Here is a 27944-nt window from a genome sequence, read left to right as displayed (position 1 = left end):
GATTAACAGTCAAGAAGCAAGTAGTAATTTCACCTTGAAGATTGTGATTCTGATAACGAGTGTGTAATTAAAACGCTTAGATCAATCCAATAGTAGATACATATAGTGGTTTTTTCTCTGTTTTTGTTTTCACTTGGAAGGAAAATGAACTCACCTTGGCAAGTTTTATACAACAAAATCTCTACCAAAGAATTTCAAGAAAACAAAGCTCTCAAAGAAAGGTCTTGGTTCCGTATCCGACACCACAAAACAATACTCATGAAACTAGACAAAAGTTATTAAAAAAAAAAAGCAAACGAAAAAGATACTGAAACCGGACTATTACCGCAACAGAAGCACGAAGAATCGAAGATGATATACATTTTTACGTCTCTTGCTTCTCCTTTGGGATTTCACCATTATGATTTTTTTTCTGCAGCTTATGAAAACAATGAAACAGACTTGGCTGCTGGAGAAGCTTTTTCTTTATTCACGGTAATCCGCGAATGGCTCGGGAAGTTGATGTTATTGAGAAAGAATTTCCGAAAGGCGAGATTGAGCATCTGGAGGAGTATCTCTTCCAGGAACATTGACCTTTAGAAGATTGGAATACCTGCAGGCCAAAGAATTTGATTTCAATTGGTCAAACAAAAGCCCCCAATCTTGTGTTTATTTCCGTAAGTTTATGTTAAAAAAGTAAATAGAGAGTTGAGAAGCAGACTCTGTGGGTGTAAACATTTGGTCATGTTCCGCTATGAATGCAAGCAACGCCTGCAGAAAATCAGATAAACATCTAAGTCTAAGAATACTGAGAAACCGAAGGAGAAATCAAGAGATACAAATACGTTTGTTTTTGCTAACCTCGAATGGCATGTTTAGTAGTTCAAAATAAGTACGGACACGATCCAGGTTCTGTTGTACGGTTTCACCATCGATATATGGAATAGCTGCCATGGCCTGCGAATACACAAATGTAGACAGTGAACTATTTGAAATTATTAAAAATTGAGAATCGACACCTAAACATGACTGGATCTTTACCTGTTCCAATGCAATAGTGTTCCGACAAATTTGTTGAACTCCAAAAAGGTTGATTGATCTCATGTCAGCCAAAGCCTAAAAAAATACGTAATAAGAGACTGTTACGGTTTAGAAGATGCTGATCAAACGTTATATATAGAACTGTGATATGGTTTATTGACATTTGATATAGAATTAGAAGATCTTGTAAATTCCAGTAAATAAGAACCGGTTTTAAAGATAAAAGAAGAGGTGTACCTTAATGGACGCATTTGCTGCAATTCCACAAATACCATCAAAAACGTAATTACGCTTCTCACCAGAGATGAAAGGAGCCATTCCCTCGTCCCTACGTGTTATCTGTTAAAAACAGCAAGTGTAAAAAACTTGGTGCAGAAATATAGGGTTGACAAGATTATCATCTCGCAAAACCAGGTCAAAACTAGGTGATATACTAACCTGTGAGTAGAGAAATCACAAAGTCGTCTGCTCTCAGCATCTCATCCTCCAAGTATTCCCGATTCGTCATTTCCTTTTTCAGCACCAAAGTATTTCGTAAATTTTACAGGCCACAGATTGAATTTCTCTTAGACATGACACCCTCCTAGCAAAGGTAACCATCCATCACATACCTGAAGATGAAAGACTGTTTCCAATTGCATCTCAACACGAAGAACCTTTAGGCAATCAGTCGCAAGTTTTCTGTACTCTTCAGCAAATGATGCCAGATTCCTAGGAGAAGTTGCCTGATTCTTGCTATTACTTTCAGCTTGACTTGCCGCCCGAGGAACTGCTTGGCCAAGCCTAAAGATTTTGGGAAATAAACTTCAGAAAGAATTTTCAGTTGCTTGATACTTAGGGGAGGATGTGAGGACTAAAGGAAGCCCCATTAAAACATGCAAGTTTCTCGTTAACATTGAACGTAAAGGTTTCTGAGTTTCTTTAACATTGAGCTTGAAAAGACAGCAATCAATCTAGTTGAGTCTTTTAGCTATCCATTTTCCTACGATGCATGCATAAAGAATCTGATCCAAAGAACTGACCTTTCTATAGAGTCTGCCACGTATTCAAGGGAGTCACTAAGAGAGGCTAACAAAATCAGTTTGTTGTCATCACGAATTAGATTATCCTGTAAGAAACACACTTCAATAATCTTCACCAAATGAAATTCTTACTAGAATAAGTTTCAGACAACACATGAAATTTACCTGCTTGATAGGCCGCAATTTCAAGAATAGTTCACTGAGTTCTACTTCGGTGCCAACATCCTCGGAGTGAGAAACAACATGACCAAGCGGAGATGGCAAACAAGCACTCGCCGCATCAAGTCGCATCAATTTCTCAATATCATGCCTCCCGATGAGCCTGTAACTGAGCTTCTCTAGAACAGCCTGATATATTAATAATGAACTTACGCTCAGAAAAGTGTGCATAATGGAAGAAATACATCGCTTTACATTTTGGGACACTTGAGGCATAGAATTGGTAATGGTAAGAAAATGGTGAAGGGAAATGAAGTTTTGTATCAAATAGGGATAAAGGCGCATATAGCCATATAGGATTGGCTAACTCCAAATTCTTCCACCTTTCTCAGTATTATTGCTTCTGCGCATTTAATGGCAAGTTCTGCTACATGACTTCTCACAAGCAAGTAAAACAACCTACATTTACATTGTAGGCTACGCAAGACAATGCGAAAATCCTAAAACATAATACTATTGCTACTTAATTTAAGTAGGTCAGTTTTCACGTAGCTCAAACTGAACTCTAGCTAGCTTCACGATGTTCAAGACATTGTAAAATCTACAATCCACCACGGTCATATCATCTAACTCATACACGTCCAATTTTTTTTTTTTTTCCAAAATCATACCATGCTGTTTTAGTGTATGATTTTGTGCTATACCCTAAACCAGATACCAAATATATAAATAGATTGGAAGAGTAAAAAGAAGACGAAAATAAATGAAAAGCGAGGAAGATCCATACCTCCATGTATGATGTTCGACATCTCTCAAATGTTCTCTCAAGAAATGTCTGAACATACTTCACAAGGTCAGAAGCAAATTTAGGCATGGCTTGAGCCCAACCAAGAACCTAAGAAAAAGTGAAGAGCAAGTAAGTTCATCAATACAGAAATATCATCAAACTGAGAACACAAAAATGGATTAAATGATGAATTTGAAGTAACTGATACTGTGATGCACTAATCCATTGTTTTTACGGCAGATAAAAAATGTGATAAGTAAAAGGTTTAGCGTCCAGTTTAAAAGAATAGACAACATGCCTCTTTTGCAAGGAGATCTATTGCCAAAAGACCTTGCAAGATAGGTCGGCCCTTTTCTACGGTTGGGGTGTAAGTAGTTGTTGTATGTGCGCGGGGCCTAAATGCGGCGGCACCTGCAAAATGAATTGAGAACGATGGGAATCTAGGCAGATATACACACTTGGCACTACTGGTACTTCATTTGCATAAATTACTGAAATGCAACAACTCTCAAAGACGCTTTAACTTTTCATAAAACTGCCCCAGTTCAATTAGTTTTGCAAGCAATTGCTTGCTTCTATTAACACCCTGCAAGATGCAATTCTATGTATACCTTAAGAGAAGAATTACTCTAAAGTAGTAACATATAAACCTCTATGATAGATCTCTACAGTCTAGAGAACTAACTTGATATAGCTTGCTGTACGCCTTTCCTATAGTCCACAAACATTGTCGGTAAGAGGTGGTCCTTCACAAAGTTCTCAGTGAATGTAAGCAATCCATCATTCCTGCATCAAGTATTAAAACTTTATGGTGAAATTACTGGCACCTTCTCAGCAAATGAGACAACAATAATATCAACGTTCATTTTGGACAGTGAGCAAAGTGTTTAGCTTTGCCAGGGTGACAGCCTGCAGAGGGAAGCGGAAATTTTGAACTTACACAAGCTGGGAATGTTTCTTGGGCAACATTGAAGTGATTTTATCTGTAAACTGCAAGACGCGAAAGATCATAAGTCTACTGAAAAACAGTTGAAATGAAATAGCTTAGAAAGACCAGAATCAAAACCTGAAGGACAGGCCGGTAAATAGATGCAGCTAGATATATTCCTTGTTCAGGCAAAACAGCTGCAGATCCATAACCTTCCTGTGAGGCATTTGGAGCCCTCTTTCCCCAGCCTTGACGAATGAGATCAGCTCCTGCTAGCAGAACACAATGTCATTAAGTCCACCAAAGGCATTATAACTAAAGAAAAGTCAGGATGACTGATTAATACCCTGATTAGAGATCGATACAGTTGCATCTGTAAACCGAAAAGTGAATGTTAGCCCATCTTCAGGTGCATCCCTGCAGTCCATGACAAATTTCCAGACTTAGGTTTCGTAAAACCTTCTTATTAGATCATCAGAAGAAATCGATGCCCTAACATACTCCCCATATGACCGAATAACAATATCAGGTGATTCACAGCCCAATGAAACAATCTTGTACATGGAAATGAGGCTTATCAGAACAAAATCTTAAATGTCTAATTCTCGTGACATGTTTTGTTGTCTCTGTATCTACATGATAATGAGAAATCCATCTCAGTAAATGTATGAACTACCAATGCTTGGGAGTCACTTGCCTTTTGTCTTTCTTCGGAGCCTTCTTTGCAAGTTTAGCAGTTTGTGCAGCAGCATCTGCTGAAGCAGCTTCTGGAGTTGCTCGCAGAATCTCACAAATGAGTTGTTGGCATTCACTCTTCACCATTAACACATTGAATTTCCATAAGCTTACGTATGAGAACCCAGTAGTTCAATCTAGATTCATAAACACTTAGCTTCACGAGAGATGTAGATATTTTAAAATCAATAGGCGTACCTGTAAGACTGTCAAGGGAAAACTGATAGTGTAGCCTCCAGTAGCTTGGGATGCTTCAGAATCGGTGTTCCAATTCACATCAGTAGGCAATGACTTTGGTGTGTTAATGTCATGTTGCGAAGCCTTCAACTCCAAAAGCTCTCCGATAACAACATGATTTTCTACAGAAGTAACAGTAATAGAAATTTTGAGCTTTTACTATAGAAAATGAAATATTGAGATGAGTTTACGAGTTAAATTGCTCACCAAATATCTTGACAATAGTATCTAAAATTGAGTCAAGAAGTTCTTTTGCCGCAGCTTGCGCTATGCCTCCAGGAGCCATAAGAGGCGAAACAGGGCTCACAGCCAGGTGAATTCCTGAATTTGGTATCCCATTCTGAGGTTTCTCTTTTGCTACTCTGTAGGCCTCTGACTGTCCTTTTATAAAATGCAATCCCGCAGCTACCGTTCGATCACCCTGACTACAGGCTGACTTTGACAAATTTGTAGTCTCCATATGGGCTTTAATCTTGGATATTATGATCTCATGAATTGTGGGTCGAAGTTTTTGGCTGCAGATAATAGAAAAACATCACTAAGAAAGTTAGACAATTTCTATAACAAAATGAACTTATTTCCATCAAGTAACATTTTTGAATGGAAAACTAGCAATATTTGAGCTGCATCGACTTTTGAGCTACCCATTCAACTTTAACTTTAAGAATGATTAACGTTAACTGTTGCCCAAAATTACACATATACGTTTGATAAAGATAGTATCTAGTGATGACATCGGTGATAAGTTAACTAACAAAATGGGACCACTGCTAGCGATCTGAAACTGAAAGATATTAGAGTGAAGTTTTTATAAATGTAGTCAGCTGTAAAACAGAAACCGTCGCATTTTTAAAACCAAGAAAAAATGAAAAATATTAGAAAGCCAACCATATGATAGCACCAGCAGCTGCAACTTTGCCAAGCATGCAGAGACACTGAATAAGGGTCTGTAGATACTTCACATGCAGTGGATCATCACTCTTTCTTACAGCTTCCTGAAACAGGAGAAAAAGCATCTCACAGCACTGAAAAACTTGGGCAGATAATATATTATATAACCGCGTCACAAGCACGTACAATAAACTCGTCAGGAGTGGAATCAGAAAGCCAAGGCGGAAGTTGGTAAGAAAGCAATTTCTTATCAGTGCTATTCCTGACAGTATGCCCATCTGCGGTGGCTTCATCATGCTCTACAGAGTCCTCCTCATCATGTCCATCAAATGATGAACTAAGAAACATATGTGATTGAAGAAACACACATTAGCGAGGTCAAGGTGTGTCTAAACAAGCGAAGTATTTCATAAAATCAGAACAAAGGTAGCACACATCCATACGTTGGCAAAGCAAATTCTGCCATATCAATTTACAGCATACTTTATTTTATTGGCAAGAATTTTTCATAAAGGAAATTGCAAGAAGTCCACATAGGGACTACAGAAATGATTTAAGTATGGTAATCTCTATATTACAATGAAGCCACGAGAGCCTCTGTGGAGAACCGTAGCTTAACAGACAGTTGATAATCAATGATCACTCAGAATAAAGCTAATCTTTAAACACGAAAAAAATGTTCATAATATACCATGAAGAATCAACTGAAGGGAAAAGTTCCTAAATCATACCCTTCATCAATAGAAGCCGTTTTATGTGAACCATTTGTGAGCCCTCTAACACCAAACTGACTATCACCTTTCAGTGTCCGTGTTCTACGAGACAGTGGTTGTGAACTCATTCGACTAGCTGCAACAGCTGTTGTTGTTGGTACGTCATCGTCTTTTTCATATATGCTTGACGCAACTGAACTGCAGCATAAACAAGGGTCAAGAACCGAAACTTTTGCACTAACAGAAGTTATGAGGCACACTATCAAGTAAGCAGGCCACTGGTACGAAGGATTAAAAACAGCACGCTTCTGTAATGCATTTATATAAGCTGAAAAGAAACCTACCTGTATTCACCTCTATTGTACAAGTGTACATGCAAATCGTCTAAAATTTTGAAGAAAAGGGCTCCCCGCAGCTTAGTTAGCTCAGATCTTACATCTTGAAGAGCACCAACCTATGTGAACGTACCAGAAAATCAATGAGTACAACATCCAAGTGAACAGTAGATCTCTCAAACAGGGACAATCGAAAGGTCCAATGGAACTTAGATGATACCAGATCCCCTTCAACGCATTAATAACAAAATAGTCGTAGATATCAAATTGACAAATGAATGGGAAGACCCAAAGAGTCCCATGAGATTGCTTTTTCAGCATTAGTTGACATTGACAGTTAGGAAATTACCGTTTGAAGCCCCTCACGCTCAAGCATCAGAGACGACTGGAGATACACTTGAATAGCAGCGTAAAACTGCTTATCAGCAATAAGCTTCTCAATACGAGATGGAACCTGTTTCATGTTGAGGGAGGCAGAGCCACCATTTTTACATCAGAAAGCAGTTTCTTTCATATTGCACAAAGTATAAGAAAGTAAGTATATATTGGAAACATATCAACAAAAGTATCATCACAAATACAGAGTGCTATCATGAATGATGTATATAATTTCATAGCAGCGCAAACACATAGCAAGCACTGTCCACACAAAAACAAAAAAAAACAACTAAGAAATGTTACAGCTAATTCAACCACCTTAGCAATGCCCTCAATTTGATCCAAAAGTGAGATGATGTGCCGCAATGTTACAGAACGGTACCACAATTGGTGTAATTGTTTATTGCGTGCACCCAAGCTCTTTTTCGCTTCTGACAAATCGTGCTTCAAGTCGCCAATTTTTTCAGTGGACTCACTGAATAACCGCAAGATCTGATAAGGAATACAATAAAAGGAGGGCAAAAGAAGAGAGAATCAAATCAAGGTACTTCACGAATGACCTTTTACTAGATATTTTATTTCTTTCCTAGTATTATTTGAAAAGATATTCTAAATTTAGAAATCTAGACGCAGCCATAGTTTAGCATGGATGGTAGATTTGTAAATCAAACGCGCAATCTGAGTATCAAAGTATCAATAAACAATAACAGAAGTGTATGGGACGTATTTCTGGTTGCTGCTTTAGAAATAATAAGAAGGCACTATGCAATAAAAAAGGAAGAGCAAACATATATTAGAAACCTGGGAGTAGTTTTGAATGGCCTTGTTGAAACCACCATGATAAGCGTGCACAACTTCATCAACAACCTCCTCGACAACATCACTTTGTTCCTTTAATATATGAATGTCAGCTTCACGGTCTTTTGACGTAAGGATATGGACGACATGTGGCAAAGAGTCAAAGCGTGCAGCAGCCCAGCTCTCATCTATTCGTGCCAGCTCATCCCTAAGGTACTGCAATAACCATCATCACTCAGGCACACACACACACACACATGTAATCCAAAAAAAGAAATCGAAAGCAGTGATAATTCCAGTCGATTTCCTATCTAGCCCATGAATCACATCTTCCAGTAAAGTCCAACCCATTGCTGAAGAGAATTAAGAAAGTTTCCGACATACTTTATGTCCCTATAAATTCCTAAGGGGAAGAAGAACACCGTTGAACCAAAAAAAAATCCTCCTCTAAGGCCGAACGTATGGCTCTATTGCTTAACTGGGAGTGAGGAAAGTGGACTTACAGTTTTATCCGAGGGGACAGGCAAACCATTGAAAATTCCCATACTGGCGAACTTGTTTCGTTTGGCTTGGTCGAGCCCAGATGATTATTCCTCAGCACATTCCAATCAAGCTCTCCGTAGCTGAAATTACAAGTTCAAAACTCAACACGAGCTATCACACATTCATGAGCTAGAGAACACGCTATTACAGAATCCCTACGTTGAATCACGATGCTCAATATCCACACAAAATACGAAGAATCTAGTGAACATAAAAGCACACATCATAAATTACATTGTAAACATTCAATCGTCACTCCTATAGCGAATGATCTAACATGTAAGCAGAGAAATATTATCCAATTACAACTGATGGCGAGGCAATTGGCGTATATGGAAACCGATAATACCAATCAAACACTAAGCCTCGAAGTAGATCTAGAGAGGAAAATCGAAAAACGAGATGTTATTCAGCTACGAATCTTACCTGAGATAATCGAATCTGATCAGTGCGTCACCGATCACGAAGAGAATAAACTAAATCGCGAGAAAATAGAGAAGTAGGAAGGAAAAATCTGTACGCGTCGTTCTCGTTCGAAGTTCTTCTAGTTTTCCAGACTTTTCTTCTCTCTAATTGTTTTTTCTGTTCTACCTTTTCCGGTTTTGATTTTCCCTGTTTTCTGTTTTTCCCCAATGTGTTTTCTTTATTTTTGGGTCAATTTCCCCAATTTGTTGATGACATAATTTTTTTTTATAACGACATCATAAAAAATAATAATAATAACGCCAACATAAAATTATATGTGGGAAAATAGTCGCATTTCCTTTTTAAAAGGGTCCCTTTTTGAATAAATTCAATCGACAAAAACAAAAGTTCCTTTTTAAGATACATGTAATTTGTAAAAAAATACTTATTTTTAAGGCACAATAATATGTTTCACCTGTGGGAAACAATTATATAATTAACAGTTTGGGTGTGGTCTGATGCAAACTATACAAGAAATTCCTAAGTGAACAATTCTTGGTGGATGATTATTAAAAATCTATTTAAGAAAAAAACAAATTTTAAGGAAGTTGCTCATAGAGTCCATATTAGATACTCCTAATGAACTAATGAATCTGAGTAATTAAAAAAAAAGTAATTTTCTTCCTTATATCTATTTTTCTAAAGACATTTTCTAAGATGGTTACGGAAGAATAAAGTTTACACTAATCAGGAAAGTCAAATAGTTTTGCATTTTCATAAACCGTGAAAGATCATCTGGTTATATGATTCTGCTCTTATGACTAAACACAATGTCCCACCATAAACGCTCAGATAATTTAGATGATTTTAATTTTACATTATCAAAACCATTTGGGCATTTTTGGTGGGATTAAATTTGTCCCAACTGTTATCACAAAAGAAAAATTTTCACCTAAAATAAATTCGCAAGAATACAAGATTCTCTGATTAGACGATGGAGCCTCTTGTCTCTGCTCTCCCTCGTTTTACTTTTGGTAATATATATTTTGCTCTGCTCTCTCTATTTTCCACTTCTTCTCTTCTATATACATACAATAACTTCTTCTATTTAGCACGTTTTTATTTTAGATTTTATTTTGTTATATTAACATCTTTTTCTTTAATATATGTTCATATATCCTTGAAGTTTATTTCAGTTCTATTAGCTCTCCCAACTAGCGTTGTATTTGTTTTTTTTCTAATAAGTTGTATGCAACATTCAGAAAATGGTATAAATCTTAACATTTTACCAAAAAAAAAAAAAAAACTAACGATCGATGTATGTATATTCTATATTCTTTAAAATTTCTGGTCGAAGTCTCGAAGATATATACGGATTACGGACCACTGGTATTTTCCCATATGCCACTGGGCTTTGTAAAAACTAGGCCTTTGACATCTTGGTAAAAAAAATTTCATGCAATTCAATAAAAAAAAATCTTTTAAGCAAAGAAAAGATCAATTCTTTTTTTTTCCTCCTCCGTCTATTTTCTTCCATCTCGTCGACCACTCTCCGGCTATTCCACGGCGGTGAAAAGATGAATTCACCGGACAAGAACCAAGATAATGTCCCGCCTGTATCTCCCTCTCCATTTCCTACTCCTCCGCCACAATCGAACTCGAATCATAATTCAGACCCAAGTTTGATTCCATCTCCGAGTTCGATCTCCAACTCAATCTCTAGCCCTAGTTTTGAGCAGATGGTCTCCTTCTCCGCGCCAAAGAAACGAAGAAGAGGCCGGTCACAGCGCTCAGCGTCGTCGTTTCACATCCTTCCCGTTCCTAACGTCGGTGTCCTTCCCGGTAACAGTAATCTCGTCTCATCTTCAGCCTCTTCTCCCGGTAGAGTGAACATTGAGGTCAATGGATCAAAACATGCTCTACAAAATCATCCTGGGATAGGTGATGAGATCATCACGATCAACAAAGAGGCTACCACCGAAGCTTTGCTTGCTCTCACAGCTGGGTTTCCTGCTGACTCGCTTACCGAAGAAGAGATTGATTTCGGTGTGGTTCCTGTGGTTGGAGGCATCGAACAAGTGAATTACATCTTGATTAGGAACCATATCATATCCAAGTGGCGTGAAAATATATCTAGTTGGGTCACAAAGGAGATGTTTCTTGATTCGATTCCTAAACATTGCTCTAGTCTCTTGGATTCGGCTTATAATTACTTGGTTATGCATGGATACATCAATTTCGGTATAGCACAGGCAATTAAAGACAAGATTCCTGCTCAAGCAAGCAAGCCTAGTGTGGTTATAGTTGGTGCTGGATTGGCTGGGTTAGCTGCGGCAAGGCAGCTGCTGAGGTTTGGGTTTAAAGTCACGGTTTTGGAGGGTAGGAAACGACCCGGTGGTCGAGTTTATACCAAGAAGATGGAAGGTAATAGGGTAGGCGCTGCAGCGGATTTAGGAGGAAGTGTTTTGACTGGAACATTAGGAAATCCTCTAGGGATTATAGCCAGGCAGCTAGGTTCTTCTCTTTATAAGGTAAGAGATAAGTGTCCTCTTTATAAAGTGGATGGTAAACCGGTTGATCCAGATCTTGATATGAAGGTCGAGGCAGCTTTTAACCGGCTTCTAGACAAGGCAAGTAAACTTAGGCAGTTGATGGGTGATGTTTCCATGGATGTCTCCCTTGGGGCAGCACTCGAGACATTCAGGCAAGTCTATGGGGACGCGGACGCAGTGGCCACTGAGGAGATGAGTTTGTTTAACTGGCATCTTGCTAACTTGGAATATGCAAATGCGGGTTTAGTATCAAAGCTCTCTCTTGCATTCTGGGATCAAGATGACCCGTACGATATGGGTGGAGATCACTGCTTTCTGCCTGGAGGAAATGGAAGGCTGGTTCATGCTTTGGCCGAAAACGTACCAATCTTATATGAGAAGACTGTTCAAACAATCAGATATGGTGCAGATGGTGTAAAGGTAACTGCTGGAAATCAAGTGTATGAGGGCGATATGGTGCTGTGTACAGTTCCCCTTGGTGTCCTGAAAAATGGGTCCATCAAATTTGTGCCGGAATTGCCTCAGAGAAAGCTTGATTGTATAAAGAGATTAGGTTTTGGGTTATTGAATAAAGTTGCAATGCTCTTTCCGTATGTATTTTGGAGCACAGATCTCGATACCTTCGGACATCTTACTGAGGATCCGAACTATCGAGGTGAATTCTTTCTGTTCTATAGCTATGCCCCAGTTGCAGGTGGTCCTCTATTGATCGCGTTGGTTGCGGGAGAAGCTGCTCATAAGTTTGAGACAATGCCACCCACTGACGCAGTGACTCGTGTCCTTCAGATTCTTAGGGGTAATAGTCTTACTATATTCAGAAACCTAATCAATCTCCATTTAAGTTCAGTCAAGATTTCAACCCTGATATGTAGGTCCAGCATTAGTATTAGGTCAAGAATTTGTATTCCATATTTTTTGAAGTTGGTGCTAAAGTATGCCACACTTTTGCATCCTAATGCATTTCAGGTATGTATGAACCACAAGGAATAAATGTCCCTGATCCAATTCAAACGGTCTGCACCAGATGGGGCGGGGATCCATTCAGTTTAGGGTCTTACTCTAATGTTGCAGTGGGAGCTTCAGGTGATGATTACGACATATTAGCAGAAAGTGTGGGAGATGGAAGGCTTTTCTTTGCCGGGGAAGCAACGACAAGGAGGTACCCTGCAACCATGCATGGAGCTTTCGTTACTGGTCTGCGAGAAGCTGCAAACATGGCTCAATCTGCAAAGGCCCGAGGCATAAGGAAGAGAATCGATAGGAACCCTTCAAAGAATCCTCATTCTTGTGCTACCCTTCTTGCAGATTTGTTCAGGGACCCTGATCTGGAGTTTGGGAGTTTTTCAATAATCTTTAGTCGTAGGAATCCGGACCCAAAGGCTCCTGCAATTTTGAGGGTAACGCTAAGCGAGCCTCGTAAGAGGAACGACGACCCAATAGCAGATCAGCACTCAAACAAGATACTGTTTCAGCAGCTTCAGTCGCATTTCAATCAGCAGCAACAGATTCAGGTGTATACGTTATTGACGAGACAACAGGCTCTTGACCTGAGAGAAGTCAGAGGTGGTGATGAAAAGAGACTTAACTATCTATGCGAGACACTTGGAGTGAAGCTGGTGGGAAGAAAAGGTCTAGGAATTGGAGCTGATTCCGTCATCGCTTCTATAAAAGCCGAGCGAACCGGTCGCAAGCCAGCATCATCATCGTCAGGCACAAAATCTGGTTAGGCTCAATAATTCCTGATTGTACAGTTACTCTCCCTACTTAATAGTATAGAACCAGTAATGACAAATTTTCCTTTTCTCTCGATTGAGAAGGTATATTAAAAGTGAAATCCGGTGCATTGAAGCGGAAACTGATCAGGTAAACTACAAAGATCTTATGTAATCTCTCTCACTTATCAATAGACAATTTCTTAGAACCTTTTTTTTTGGTTGCACAGAAGGATTAAAGCACCGGTGCCGCTGAATCAAAATAATAATGGCGTGTCAGAGACTATAAGCCATGAGTCTTTAGGGAATGGCAAAGCCTCTGAGCAAGCTGCGATAGTAGAGGCGATAGGAAGCAGCAGCATGCAAGAGGAAAGCGAGTGGTTGGGGACAGGAATTGCATCGAGTTCTGGTATTAAACCTTCTTAGTTTGTGTCAGTCACTCTTGGGAGGCATTGTTCCTCTTTTGATCCATTTATATCATCCATGTAGGTGGTTCCTTAGATGGAGAAACGATGAAAAGATGACAGAAATGAATGAAGAGAATGAACGAACGAAACCCCACTCAAGCAATCATTGGAGAACTCGGGATTTGATGAAGACAAGAACATCGCAATACGTGTAGTTCTGCTCTCAGCTCCGACCAAGCCCCAATGGATTTGGCTATCGGGTGCAAAAGATTACTAAATTATCTCTGGTTTTATATAATCAGAGTGTTCAAACAATAAAAACTCATTTGTTAAGTCCTCAACTTATCATAAAGATGTAGATTATATTAGAAAAGGTTATATTTCTGTATAGCATATTAATATACATATTTTTTTTTTGGGTATGAATAATAGACACAAGGAAATATAAACACACACAGAACAAAACACACAAGTAAAATAATTGTGGAAGAGAGTGGAAATGGGGCAGACGAAGAAGAAGAAGAAGTCTCTCCATTGCGACCATGAAGAGGACGACACTTTTTACGACCGCTACGTCTTTTCCGTCGCAGCACCACCCATACCTCCTTCGAACCCTTCTTCCTCCGCCAAATCCTCGGCTCCAGGCGGATCGGGCGGCTTAGCCCCATCCAAATCGACGCTCTACGTCTCCAATCTCGATTTCTCCCTCACCAATTCCGACATCCACACGCTCTTCTCCACCTTCGGCAAGGTCGCTCGAGTCACCGTTCTCAAGGATCGCCAGACTCGCCGCTCCCGTGGCGTCGCCTTCGTTCTCTACGTCTCTCGCGAAGACGCGGCTAAAGCGGCGCGTTCCATGGAAGGGAAGATCCTTAATGGCCGGAAATTGACGGTTTCGATCGCCGCCGATAACGGAAGGGCGTCGGAGTTTATAAAGAAGAGAGTGTACAAGGATAAATCCAGGTGCTACGAGTGTGGAGACGAAGGGCATCTTTCGTATGAGTGCCCAAGGAATCAATTGGGCCCAAGGGAGAGACCTCCGCCGCCGAAGAAAAGGGGCCGGCGTAAGGACGATGAAGGAGAGGCTGAGGAATCGAGTGATTGGTCGTCTGCTGTGACGGAGGGATTCGAGGAGGATAATTGGGCTTCGGCAGTGGATAATGACATTGGAGAGAGGCTGAGAATGAGAGAAGCAGAGGAAGAAGAACAGAGGAGGAAGAAGAGAAAGGAGGCTGCTGGGAAGGAAGCTAGCTACTTTAGTGATGAAGATTAGGTTAGTTCAACTTTCTGGTGTTTGAATACTGGAAGATCCTCGAATCAGAGAGAGGTTTTATGGAAATTCATGAACAAGTTCAATCTCCTGCGTGTTTCAGACACTGGGTGGGTTTTCAGTTGATCTGGTTTTGTCTTCATGTGAGATTATGTTTGATGAGAGTCTGCATCTTTTGGCTAAGTAGTGATATGGTGTACAAGAAGATATCTTCTCACTAGAAAACGAAAGTCTTTCCTGTTCTTGACACTCGCGTTTGTATACTGCATTTTATAGAGTTACTTAGTGAAACCATTTTCAGGCATGTAGAAATTGAAAGAGCTCTTATCAGAGAATGAGAAATTGGATATAAATTCAGAAAAAAACTCAAATCTCCTTATGTCCAAATTACCTTTTCACTAGACCAGGAAACTTGTGCCAGTTCTTATTTCGATGGTTACATTCTTGTGCATCAATTCATTTTCAGCTATTACTTCGATGCTTACATTCTTGTGCATCAATACATTTTATCTCTTGATTCGAAGATTACACTCTTGTGCATATCAACATGGTGTAATGCCCATCTCATAGAGTCATGTTGCAGAAATCTGAGAAATTCCAAAGCTGACCTATTGTTCTCTCAATCGAAAGTTTCAGCTGGAACCGCTCCCGGTCTGCATAGAAAACAAGTGTGTGATTGTTTTTATAAGTATCCAGATTCAAAACCATAGCTGAAACTACTGACTTCAGTGCGACATTTTTTTGAGAGATTCACTAACCAACATCTCATGATCTCCCATGATTTCTTCCATCAATTCCGAGATGGGTTTATCAGCACTGTTCGGAACCATAGCTGCAAACACAGCTGGTTCTAGCCCTGCAGTTAAGCCACCAATTTGTAAAAGAGATGCTTTATGGGTGTTCCTTTTTGTTTCTTAACTCGTTTTGAATATGAAGGTACCAGTTTCTGGGAATGCTTCAATGAACATCATCATCTCCTCTCCTGTCAAACCAGATAAGAAGCATATCCGAGGCAGCGACTCCGCAATCTGCACAGCAGGCTTATGTAAGAAACAACAACTACACAAAAGAACCTTAATTGGAGATTGGAAGTCACATACTTTCACTCTCTTCAGGTCAGTCTGTCTTGTGTTAACTGCTTCCCATAACGAACGCGGGATCATATCTTCTGTACACAACACTATCTGGAGTTTTCTCCAAAACAACAACATTAGTCCAACAATTTTAGGATCTTGCAAGAGTCAGAAAGAGTTATTCCTATTTACCTTCATGAATTCGCCATCGAGCTCCTTAAGAAGCTCTTGTATCTGCATTACAAGGTGATAGATTAATCCCCAAAAAAAGAAAAAGAAGAAAGATTTGCAATGTGTGATATGTAATTCTGTTCATTTATAAATTCTACCTTATGTGTTTCATGAAATTGAAAGCCAAGCAACAGCAAGACCTGCAAAAGAAGACATATTTAAAACTGTTGTTTATGCTCAGAGACTTGAACAGTAGGCAAAGATTAAAAGAGTGGAAGAAACTGACTGGAGGGCCGAATAGAGGATCTTGAGGATCCAAAGGTACAAACTTGGAATCTTCCTCTAGTTGCTGTGGAATCTCTTGAGCTGAATTTCTAACGCAGAGCTTTTGCTTTTGGATTTGCTTGAGCGCTGTGTTTGTGTGGTGAGGTTTGTTCTTTGCCCATAACAAAGAAGACGTAGGGAGCCCGAAGATGCGGGAGCTTACTAATTTCCTAAATGAAGAAGAAGAAGAAGAAGAAGTCGGCCTTGAGTTTGCAAACCCCAACGAAGAAATCGACATTGCTCTTTCCCACTATCTCATCAGAGTGTATCTTGTTTGTGAGATAAAAATCGTTTCTGTAGCCAATCATATTTCGTCATGTGTCAATGTGTCATGCACGAGTGTAATCGGTTTCTCTTCTATCTTTTACGGTTGGACCGCATCGTACCAACCAGGTTCTCATTTAATTTGGTTTGATGTGATTTCAATGTCTACAAGACTACAACGCTAACGTGGTCCCACGAATTTCTGCAATGTATTTCATTTCGTAGACAATTCAATTCCATCAATTCATTACACAAACATTTGTAAACATATTCAATTCCATAAATCTGTGTTTTCTTCTTCTTTTAGAAAATGTTTTCAAGGTTCAGACGAGTCTGACTTTAACGAAATTGTACAACCCCTACATATAAGTTTTCCTTTGAGATCAACTTACATAAACGTCAAGTGTTTACATAACTTGCAGTCCATAAGGTAAACGTCCAAGTGTTTGCTGCATTTTAGGTTTTACTGCAATTCGAAAGGTGATGTGATCACATCTGAGAAACCAGATCTTCTCCCTCTGTACTAGGCACAGCATCCTCTCCCTCTGTACTAGGCACATCATCTCCACTAAGCGAATTCTTCATCCATCCCATCAACATTTTCAACGCAGCTTTTGGCTGGTCCATTGGAACCATGTGTCCCGCATCATGCACCTGTTTTATTTTTTGTTGTTTAAATCATCAAAACTCTTTCTTGCTACGATAAGTTCAATCGAAGAAAGACTGATTTTATGTAAGAAACGCCTGACCTTGAGGAAACTGAGTTGTCCATTACTCTTTAACAAGCCTGCTTCCTTGCCATCAACCACAAAGGGAACTTCTTTACTCGCCTTAAAGCTCTCTTTCCCTGACCACTCCATTGCATTCACCCACCTCGAGTTACCTGCTCCAATTCAAGATATCATGTCCACAAGTTTTGCGTATCCATGTATCACAAAATTGATCATATTTTAGCGTCAAATATAAGGAAAATTCCAGTTTATAATTACCTATTCTGATGCCAAAGATAGATTAACAAATGAATTTTTACTAGTTAAGATTGGTTTTGTTTCCTTCACAATAATATTCCGCCTATTAAATTTTTCGCAAGTCTGGATTTAATTATGTTATGTTTTGGGAACTTACCCAGCCAGTTGCAGATGAGATCATACTCTCCAGCATACACAAGAAGGTTGATTCCATCTTCCAAGAGCGTGGGAATTCCAACCTCGAGATTCCTCATCCAATCTTGTAGCATTGCCGTATAGACACTGGTACTACAGGACACAAACTCTATGTCCCCAACACCAAGCGACTTTCTCACAGATTTCAGATTCAAGAATTTCTCCATGTTTGAAAAGTCGTAGCACATACTCCCCTCGCACTTCTTTCTGATGTCGTAATACTACACAGCAAATGCGATATTACTCTTTTGGTTATCCGTTACGTTAAATGCGGAGGTTAAACAAAATTGATTTCTACAAGTGTCGACTTTTCTTGTGGGTTTTGAAGGAAGGAGAAATTTCACATGATGTTGCCAGAAACAGTATTGTCTGGAAATCCAATTAGCCAAAACAAAAAAAAATTAACAGTTATTTTTGGCTTACGTTTACTCCACCAGCATGATTTATCACACCACTGAACAAGGTGTTGCAAACAAGATATGACGCCAAACAAGAAACTGTTCCATCAGTTCCTGAAAAAACACAAAGCAAACAGATAAACACGGATTCAGGATCCATCAAAACACATAGAGCAAATTTTTGACATAACTTGATAATGAAAAGGGAGGAAGTACCACAAAGTTTAATTGATAGCTCGCACAGTGGGACAATCTTTTCTAAACGATCATGCTCTGCTTGCGTAATTAAACCCATTTCCAAAGCATAGTCAGGATAGGCTGGGTATTGGATGGCAGGATTTGTAAGCCCATTTCCAATTGCGAATCCCTGCAAGATCATACTTGTGAGTACCAACCTTCCGTTAACACTTTAAGAGAGAAACAAGAAACAGTCACATGCCTTGAGGTTAACATGGACTCCCTCATTAGCCTTGTTTCCTTTATTGACTCGGGCAGCAAAAGCCGGAATGTAATGCCCAGCATATGACTCTCCAGTTATGTAAAAGTCATTGTTTGCCAACTTAGGGTGCTCCGCAAAGAAAGCCTGGGGTAAAATCAGGAACATAATCACGACCTTGTTACAGCTAAATAAACAAGCCTAAAAGAGGTTTATCCAAGTCAAAGTTTTAGTATTCACAAAAGCTCAGAAGAAAAAGGAAGTTAAGGAAAAATTCAGTGTCAGACCTGCAGAAAATCATACAGATCATCGCTAACTCCGTTTTCGTCATGACGGATATCACTTTTGTCTGTTGTGTAGCTGAAACCAGTTCCAACAGGCTGGTCAACATACAGAAGATTGGAAGCCTGCAAATAAAAATCTCAGTTAATGCTATGTGCAAGAATCAAAAGCATAAGGCGGTTTTAACAAACAAACTAATAAGAATTGGGGAAAGAATCAACGAGGACCATAATTTAAGGTAATACCTGGTCCCATCCATACTCATTCCAAGCAAGAGACATGTTCTGAGCAATCTTGAAAGGACCGTTCTCATAGAACATAGCCAACTCACTGCTACATCCAGGGCCTCCGGTCAACCAAATTACAACAGGAGCATCTTTCTTGTTGCGTGACTCAAAGAAGAAGTAGAACATCCTATACACACCAAGCGACCATGTGTACGACAAAGGAAAAAAACATTTAATCTACTCCCACTATTTTGAAATCCCTATTAGAAAAACGTCATCCAAAAATCGACATAAAATACAATCTAGTCCAGAGCTAGCTGCGAATTCTGAATGACTCATAACAAATCAGATAGTTACTAATCTTCACGAACACAAATGTCGAAACTACCGGTATGAGTAAGCTTCAAAATACACATGAACAACAAAATCTAGGTGTTAGATATAAACCTTGCGCCTTGAGATTTCGGGAGCTTGTAATAACCAGCATGATGACCTAAATCCTCGACGGTAGCTCCGCCATCGGAAATAATATTCGGGAATCTGAAGTTCCTTTCAACAATCGAAGGTACCTCCGCGGAAGTGAGAGTCGAATCACCACCATCGATCACGTTCACGTCCAGCTTCGGAAAAAGGTTTAGCTCCCGGATCAGCTTCTCCGCGCGCGATGAAGGCAAGCTCGATATCTCGAAGCTGCGATCGTTCAAGAGAATCGAAGAAGACGACAGACATGTACAAGCGATGAAGACGACGAAATGCAAGAGAAGGGAGAGGAAAGTCTGTTTCTCCATTTTCGTTTGTGATTTTTGTTCAACCGTGCTTTTTCTTTTTTAGATTCTCTCGTTTAGTTGAATTTGTTGTATACAATTGAGGAAGAGAAGGGACACGTGGAGAAATTATCAGAGAAGGATCTTTCAAACGTGCCCGGGTAATTTGGGGCTAATTTGCGATTTTGGAGAAATATAGTGAGTGTGATCTGTTACGCGAAGATAGCGTCTTGGGTAATCAACGGTTAGGCACGCGAGTTGTATGGGAAAGCAAAAGATGGATGCGTGTGGGTCCCAAAGTAAAGAATGAAAAATTAAAAAAATCCGACCTGCCGGAATCGAACCAGCGACCTAAAGATTTCTTTGGGATAACCCACTACAGTCTTCCGCTCTACCAACTGAGCTAAGGTCGGTTTGTTCATAGAGTCAACTTGATAAATATAAATTTGATCAAAACACCTTTTTCCAGTGAAGAGACACACACTAATGGAACACCAAAATGGGCTAAATTCTTCTTAAAAGGCCCAAACCCTATTCAACAATTACAAATTACTTGTAAGCATTGATGTTTCCTTTTTCTCGAAGCCCAGACTATAACTGAAACCAACTTAGAAAAAGGAACCGTCTCATAGATACACAAATTTTGGTTACTTTCTGAATCATTTACGCTGGTTTTTATTCGGTTAAAATTAGTCTGCAGCTTTGGTTCACAAATTCAAATCTAAGTTTGAAGAGCAAAAAAGTTGACGAGTTTTTCATCTGCCGTGCGGAATACCAACTTCCCTCTCTTTGGCTAAGTTCGTCAAAGAGTTCCCGAAATTTGGCAATCAACGGCAGCTCCATAGTCAGACACGTGTCAACAAGATTTTGTCTGATTGTCCACGTGGCATGACCTCAACCACTTGACTAAACGGCTGTGTTATCTTTCCCTCCACAATGGACCCTACCTTGCTCTATACAGATGCAGTTTCCATGGAGATGCTTTGATCCTTTGGAATCTCCACTAGTCTCAGTCTTCACGCATCATATTATTGAGAAGAAAAAACTAAATAGTAGACTGTAAACGTCGTCGTTTCGTTTTGCTTCATATTTTCTCCTCCTCAGTTCCTCCTTTTTAGCTTCGTTTCTGCTTTCAGAAAACACATACTCCAGTCTCGAAAAAACGAAAAACGGAATCTTTTTCATTAATTTAATTAAAAGTATATAAATTTTTGTTTCAAAAGTACTTGTGATGAGGGCGTTGAATTCGCGGCTAGTTCTGATCGACATCAACAGCTCATGGCAAGCATCTCGCCGGTTGATCTCCGCCACCGCAACCGCTTTTTCATCCGACTCCTCCTCTTCATTCCGTCGAACACGTGGTGCCCGTCAGAGAATCGCTTCGTCCAAGTCTCCGGCGTCGCCGTCTCCAGTGCGGAGACCTTCTGATGGATTCAGTTTCGATGTTCGACCACCGTCAGCAGATTCAGAGAACTCCGCGTCGATCTCATCGCGCAAACCAGCTACGGCGCCGCCTACGGTGGAGCTTGACGCTTTCCTCGAGATTCTTCCTCCCGCTACGAGGAAGGAGCTGGTTAAGCACGAGGCGATCGGGGAATTGATTGAGGTTGTGATGGATTTAGGGAGAAAGCCACTAGCTAGATTCCCTTCCGGCGATTGGGTAATCTCAGAGCAGCCTGTGACACAGCAGGATCTGAAGCTTGCGGTATCAAAGGTGTGTCTCTGATCTAGTACATGCAACTACTTCCTCAAATGTTTCGCATGAATCAAATGTTTTTTGATGGAAAATGAGCTGATGAGAAGACGAAAGTTTTGATTTTTAGGTTGGTGATTTTTCGGATGATAACCGATCAGGGATTAACAGATCTTTGCATCGTATAAGCGCTATACGTAACCGCAAGCTGCAAGTGATTGGTCTAACATGTCGAGTGGGTCGAGCCGTATCTGGAAGTGCAGAGATCATAAGAGACTTGATAGAAGGAGGAGGATCCATCTTGGTCATTGGATCTCCTGGAGTTGGCAAAACAACTTTAATCAGGTACATTGGTGTAAATCCCAGGATGTGCATCGGTAATGAACTCATTATAATGTAATGAATGATGATTTACAGATGCGATTGTGATGTGACAACGTTGGTTGGCTTTGTGTTTTTTTGTACAGAGAAATCGCACGTATGTTAGCTGATGAGCATAGGAAGCGAGTAGTGATTGTTGACACGTCAAATGAGATTGGAGGTGATGGTGATGTTCCTCATTCTGGAATCGGCCGTGCCAGGCGGATGCAAGTTCCAAATGTGAATTTACAGCACGATGTAAGTCTTTCAACTCTTTTAACCTTGTTCTGTCGTAAGATTGACTGAAAAAGGATCTTAATTTCACGCAGGTTATGATTGAGGCGGTTGAGAATCATATGCCTGAGACCATCATCATCGATGAGATAGGAACAGAGCTTGAAGCATTAGCTGCTAGCACTATTGCTCAACGAGGCGTCCAGCTTGTTGCAACTGCTCATGGGATGACTATAGACAACATAATTAAGAATCCTTCTTTGCAGATCCTTATTGGTGGCATTGAGGTGTGGCCTTTGACTATAACTTTGCTTCTTATCTTTTGCGCTCTTTTTATGTGTGTCGACCTTACACTTGAATATTGTTTTTACCCAGAGTGTGACTCTTGGTGATGAAGAGGCAAGGAAAAGAAAAGTGCAGAAGACAATTCTTGAAAGAAAAGGACCTCCAACATTTACTTGTGCTGTCGAGATGATATCGAGAACCGAGTGCCGTGTTCATCAAAGGCTAGATGTCACCGTTGATGCTATACTAGCTGGTAAGTTAAAAAAAAAAAAACAGTTTCTCCCTTCATAGTGAAATTGACGAGCAGATGGGGAAACCAAACCGAGAAAAAAATTTCTTATTATTATAGGAAGATCCGCTCCATGTGAGATTCGTCAAATTCGTGGCGAAGACGATGTTCCTCATAAGTTAGTGACTCCCGCTCCTTTGGAGAACCTTGAAGAGGAGCCTGCACCATTGCTCAACAGAGATTTTGCAAGTGAAGTGCTGTCTGACGACGAAGACGAAGACTTTCTTCCCACTCGGTATAAGAAGGCCAGCAGTAACATATCCATGAGCCAAAGAAGTTCACCTGTTCATGTTTACACTTACAATGTAAAGAACCTGACCTTGTCTTCCCCGAGCTTTTAAATGTGCCTTCTTTCTAATCCTTGGAAAATACTCTTGATCTTAAACAGCCAAAAATACTAACTATAGATATGGTCCTCTATTGTAATTTAGGTCTTGGAAGCTGATCTCCTTCAGGTAGCCGAAGTTATGGGCCTAGAAAACGACATAGAAGTGACAGATGATGTTGGAGAAGCAGATGTCATTCTAGCCTCAAGTTCTGAATTGAAACATAATTCATCGATCCGTCGTGTTGCCAAATTACACAAGCTACCGATATTTGTCATTAAGGTATCCTTCTTTTTGCATGACTGATGATGATGATCATTAGATTTTAATTTTTCTTTCTTACTGTTCAAACCTTGCAGTCAACTACAATGGCTCAGATGGTCAAGGCAGTTCGAATGATCCTTGGGAGAGAATCGTTTGGCTCAGCCCCTAGAACCGTAGAGAAAACTTCTGTTGATGATATCGAGATCAAAGATGATGCTCCAGAGAGCAAACCCAGTTTAGAAGAACTTGATGCCCTCGAGGTAAAACTATCATCCCGCTCCTGTAAATATTATCTGCTTTCCCAGTAGAGGTGATAGCTTGTTATCTCAGATCAAACTCTTCGACCTACCATCTCTTAGCTCACTAGGATTGATGCAATCTCATGTTACAAAAGCCTCAATAAAGTTCACAGTGACTATATAGCTAATGATAATATCCGTGTTTCTGAAACGCAGGAGGTCCGTCTAGCAATCGAATACATTGTAATACCGGGAGGTGAGCCAGTGGAGCTTCTTCCTAGACGGTCAGACATAATAGTCCGGCAGCTAGAGCTGGTAGAGAGTTATCAACTCGCGGTGGAGAATCTCGGGACTCACCTTAATCCGCGGCTTCAGATACTTCCTCGTCGATCCACCAAGAAGATGTTGCCATCTTCATCCCCAAAGAAAGCAGCAGATGATAGCATGGGGAATGGCGTTACTCGTCTTCCTTTCCTTAAGGATTAACATCTCTGACTCAGCATATGGATCCTATACACACATTGGAGACACTCTTGAACATTTACTCTGTAAGTCTTCGTAAATACTCTGTTGATGTTGTTGGTCATTGTTACTCATTGGCAATGTAAGTAAGTTACAGAGGCAATGCTTTTGTCTTCTTTAAAAATCCCATGGGCAATCCTGTAGATATTTCTTTGCTCAAAGAGTATTTATAAATAGAATTTATTCAAGATATACCACAGAATAATTTTTTTTTTCTTTTTTTTCAAATTGAGCAGAAAGCTCTTTCGATTACTTGCATTTTTTTAAAAAAAATATACATGACTGAAACTGATACAACTGTGGACCATATCCTAAGACAAGACCTCTCAAGATTGTAATACAAAAAAATAAAACCAATGTCAATTTCAGTAACATCTAACATCTAACAAAGACTAGAACCTAAAGCTTAGAACACGAAACAAGCCTCTTGCTCTTATCGAGTACCTCTCATCAAGGAAGAGGGACCAGACTTGGAACATAGACGTAGCCACAAAAGGAAAAGGCAGCAAAGCCAAACACGTAGTCTCGTTGTGTCTCAATTTGTTTGCTTAACCCAAGCTCATCGAATTCATAAAGAGTGAGGCACTTATAAGGGTTACCACCTTCTTCCTCTCTCTCTTCCTGGCACCATACGATGACACTTTTGTGCTTGCCAAAACAGTATACCGGATAATCCAAACCTACAAGAAAAAAAAAAACTAGGGAAGATCGTGGCGGGCCACGCTGAAACATTTGCTAAACAAGACATTCCCATCAGCCAACTTGTTTGAAACCCACACATCAATCTGCCTTGATTCTCCAACTCCGCCACAGACGCATATGTTCTTGAATGTTTCATCGGAGAAATCAAAACCCAGGATGTAATATATGTTAACGTCGTCTTCTTGCTTCTTCTTCCTAGCAATCCAATACATGTTACCCATCACAGCCACGCCTCTGCACCACTCAAGAACCTCCTAATCAACCTTAGAACCAAGAGTTTTCCAGGAATTCGTCTTCAACTCATAAATCTCAGCCCCTGCTTCACCGGCACCCGTAGGAAAGCGGCGATCATAAAATCTCACGATCTTGTAATCATCATCACGTGATTACTGTCATCCTATGGGCATAGAAAATAAACATTGGCTTAATCGCCCATTTTCTAAATTTTTTTTTGGAAGAGTCTATTTGATTAATTGTTAATTTGTAATTTTTAATATAGTAAAAGAACATGAGTTTTGTTTACATTAGCTATTTAACAAATTAATTAAACAGTTGAATGTAAATTAGGACAACACTGTATCATATAGAATTATAATCAATTAGACAAATTAAGTTTTCAATTTATTAAATTCACCTCTTTAACTTTTGGGAAAATTAGAAATTTAGGACAATTTCCCAAACAATTTGTCCTTTTAGAATTTATTAGCTTAGATATTGTCCCTCTAAGATTTATTTTAATTAAAACCCAAAATTACCTTTAATTTTTCATTCTAATAATTTCTGTTTATTTTTTAGGTTTAAATGCTCTTTCGTTGACATCCTTCTAATATTCCACTAAAAAAAATATTGCTGTTACAGAAACAGAGGAAGAACGGTTGAGTTTTTTTTTTTTATAAGTGACCACCATGAATTATTATCAGCTTTATTTAACATGTTATGAATACAATAATAGTAATGCATGAGTTTTCTTATAATTAAGTGATCATCGTTATCAGCTTTATTTAAAGTGCTACTGTTTAAAGAAACTATAGTGCGTACCGACGAACCTAGATCCATTTACTAGATTTAAGAGTGTTGACTGGGTTTCATATTTTCCATGAACCAGGGATTAGAGGACATGTGTTTGTGCTTGTTGATGGAATTTTGGCTATAAATTGAGTTTTCTCGCCATGTTATATGATAAAAAGCTCTGATCGAGCTTATATTGTTTGGAAAACAATCTAGATAAGAGTGAGCTTTCGTGTGTATATGAAAAGAGAAAGGGAGAGAGAGACAGTAAGAGTTAAAGGACCTTGAAGAAATTATGTGGAAGAAAAGCACAAGTAGAAAAAACCGTGAAGAACCTCAAGAGAAAAAAAAAACGTGAATGAAAATTCTGGGTAAAAAAATATAGGAAAAAAAATAGAAAATGAATATTTGGAAATATTTTCTTTGGTGGTTAAGTACATAAAACCTAGATTTTCTCAGATTCTTTTAACAACTTTGTAAAATACATTTTCCACATTACATAGAACAAAGAAAAATTAGTAGAATATGTTGTGAAAACTTAGAAACTTTATTAATCACTGGAATGTATATATAGAGTACATAGGGAATCTAGGTTAAGTACAATGCCCTGATGAGCCTAATGGGCCGGTATAAGAGTCCATATATGATATGTGTTATAACACTCCCCCTTGGACGAGTGAACCGGGTCAGCTACTCAATCGGGATCTCGATAATGCGCTGGGGAATATTGCCTCATTAAAACCTTACCAGGAAAAACCCAGTGGGACAAAACCATGGTGAAGGAAAAAGAGTACAACACGCATTACTCCCCCTGATTGTAGCATCACTGCAGATCTCTAAGTCTATACATTCCTATCTGTTTGACGAGCTTCCGGTGTGTTGAAGTAGGCAATGATTTGGTGAAGAGGTCAGCTGAATTCTCACTGGATCGGACCTGCTGAACGCTGAGAGTGCCGTCCTTCTGCCAGTCTTCTGCCAGTCTGAGGTTGAGAAGAACTTCGGTAGAATGTGCTTCGTCCGATCTCCTTTGATATATCCTTCCTTGAGCTGAGCTATGCATGCCGCGTTGTCTTCATACATCACCGTGGGCTGTGTGTCTTCGTCCATACCACAATCTCTGCGGATGTGCTGAGTCATGGAGCGCAGCCAGACGCATTCCCTACTAGCCTCATGAATGTCTAGGATTTCAGCATGGTTTGATGAAGTGGCAGTGAGTGTCTGCTTCATTGATCTCCAAGAGATGGCTGTTCCTCCATGCGTAAAAACGTAGCCAGTTTGAGACTTGGCAGTGTGCGGATCTGATAGATATCCTGCATCGGCGAAGCCGACTAACCCATCTTTATTTTGGTTAGTATAGAAGAGTCCTAAGTCTTGAGTACCTCGAAGGTATCTTAGGAGATGTTTTATACCGTTCCAGTGCCTCTGAGTTGGAGATGAACTATATCGAGCGAGGAGGTTCACGGCGAAACATATGTCTGGTCTAGTGTGACTAGCCAGGTACATTAACGCTCCTACAGCACTGAGGTATGGCTTTTCAGGACCAAGGATTTCTTCATCATCCTTTTTGGAACCAAGAGGGTCATCACTTAAGCTTCTAACTACCATTGGGCTGGTCAATGGGTGAGCTTGGTCCATATTAAATCGCTTGAGTACCTTTTCGATATAAGCCGATTGATGCACAAGGATTCCTCCTTTGATGTACTCAAGTTGTAATCCCAAACAGTACTTTGTTTTGCCTAGGTCTTTCATTTCGAATTCTGCTTTTAAGCAGTCGACTGTTTGGGAGATCTCACCAGATGTTCCGAGGATGTTTAGATCATCCACGTATACTGCTATGATTACAAATCCTTTGTTTGAGTACTTCTTGATGAAGATGCATGGACTGATGGGGTCATTTTTGTAGCCTTCTTTGATGAGGTAATCACTGAGGCGGTTGTACCACATACGCCCACTTTGTTTCAGTCCATACAAGGATTTGTTCAGCCTGATGCAGTATTGATCTCGAGATGCATTTTTGTCTTTTAGTTC

At 39.7% G+C, this 27944-nt stretch overlaps 6 protein-coding genes and 1 non-coding gene across 7 annotated transcripts; 3 read left to right on the top strand and 4 right to left on the bottom strand.

Moving 5' to 3' along the window:
* Positions 1–58: 58 nt before the first annotated feature.
* On the bottom strand, positions 59–9205 carry LOC18023782 (exocyst complex component SEC8). The gene is given in 27 exon segments (XM_024159293.1): positions 59–592; positions 701–750; positions 841–936; positions 1021–1095; positions 1258–1385; positions 1459–1531; positions 1632–1803; positions 2043–2128; positions 2208–2390; positions 2989–3096; positions 3287–3399; positions 3674–3774; positions 3929–3978; positions 4055–4185; positions 4263–4333; positions 4614–4729; positions 4850–5010; positions 5096–5403; positions 5777–5883; positions 5966–6116; positions 6511–6690; positions 6837–6946; positions 7177–7281; positions 7524–7697; positions 8007–8219; positions 8507–8626; positions 8973–9205. Coding segments are annotated over 26 exon segments (3192 nt in total). The 5' UTR covers positions 8549–8626; positions 8973–9205; the 3' UTR covers positions 59–504.
* A 1265-nt stretch (positions 9206–10470) lies between these two features.
* On the top strand, positions 10471–13995 carry LOC18023433 (protein FLOWERING LOCUS D). Its single transcript, XM_006407512.2, has 5 exons — positions 10471–12299; positions 12470–13225; positions 13321–13366; positions 13446–13624; positions 13705–13995. The coding sequence occupies exons 1-5, from the start codon at positions 10529–10531 to the stop codon at positions 13737–13739; spliced, it is 2787 nt and encodes a 928-aa protein (XP_006407575.1). The 5' UTR covers positions 10471–10528; the 3' UTR covers positions 13740–13995.
* A 7-nt stretch (positions 13996–14002) lies between these two features.
* LOC18023781 (U11/U12 small nuclear ribonucleoprotein 31 kDa protein) lies at positions 14003–15139 on the top strand. Its single transcript, XM_006407510.2, has one exon. The coding sequence runs from the start codon at positions 14122–14124 to the stop codon at positions 14893–14895; it is 774 nt and encodes a 257-aa protein (XP_006407573.1). The 5' UTR covers positions 14003–14121; the 3' UTR covers positions 14896–15139.
* A 154-nt stretch (positions 15140–15293) lies between these two features.
* On the bottom strand, positions 15294–16797 carry LOC18023432. Its single transcript, XM_006407511.2, has 7 exons — positions 16423–16797; positions 16295–16336; positions 16158–16199; positions 15993–16076; positions 15833–15920; positions 15651–15748; positions 15294–15545 (listed from the first exon to the last, which is right to left on the bottom strand). The coding sequence occupies exons 1-7, from the start codon at positions 16696–16698 to the stop codon at positions 15525–15527; spliced, it is 651 nt and encodes a 216-aa protein (XP_006407574.1). The 5' UTR covers positions 16699–16797; the 3' UTR covers positions 15294–15524.
* Positions 16798–17031: 234 nt separating this feature from the next.
* LOC18023431 (serine carboxypeptidase-like 49) lies at positions 17032–20077 on the bottom strand. Its single transcript, XM_006407508.2, has 9 exons — positions 19678–20077; positions 19249–19417; positions 19009–19128; positions 18725–18868; positions 18502–18652; positions 18311–18399; positions 17850–18108; positions 17474–17607; positions 17032–17378 (listed from the first exon to the last, which is right to left on the bottom strand). The coding sequence occupies exons 1-9, from the start codon at positions 20016–20018 to the stop codon at positions 17214–17216; spliced, it is 1572 nt and encodes a 523-aa protein (XP_006407571.1). The 5' UTR covers positions 20019–20077; the 3' UTR covers positions 17032–17213.
* A 240-nt stretch (positions 20078–20317) lies between these two features.
* On the bottom strand, positions 20318–20407 carry TRNAY-GUA. Its single transcript is given in 2 exon segments — positions 20318–20353; positions 20371–20407. It is a non-coding gene; the product is annotated as a tRNA-Tyr (tRNA).
* Positions 20408–21007: 600 nt separating this feature from the next.
* Positions 21008–24398, top strand: LOC18023430 (uncharacterized protein ycf45). Its single transcript, XM_006407506.2, has 9 exons — positions 21008–21708; positions 21818–22032; positions 22155–22305; positions 22377–22568; positions 22657–22819; positions 22916–23160; positions 23287–23463; positions 23541–23705; positions 23901–24398. The coding sequence occupies exons 1-9, from the start codon at positions 21226–21228 to the stop codon at positions 24168–24170; spliced, it is 2061 nt and encodes a 686-aa protein (XP_006407569.1). The 5' UTR covers positions 21008–21225; the 3' UTR covers positions 24171–24398.
* The last annotated feature ends 3546 nt before the right edge of the window (positions 24399–27944 follow it).

This window comes from Eutrema salsugineum, unplaced genomic scaffold (genome assembly GCF_000478725.1).
Source record: "Eutrema salsugineum unplaced genomic scaffold, Eutsalg1_0 scaffold_13, whole genome shotgun sequence".
Taxonomy (NCBI): domain Eukaryota; kingdom Viridiplantae; phylum Streptophyta; class Magnoliopsida; order Brassicales; family Brassicaceae; genus Eutrema; species Eutrema salsugineum.
The sequence above is the reverse complement of the archived record's forward strand: the minus strand, read 5'-3'. Positions and strand labels throughout refer to the sequence as shown.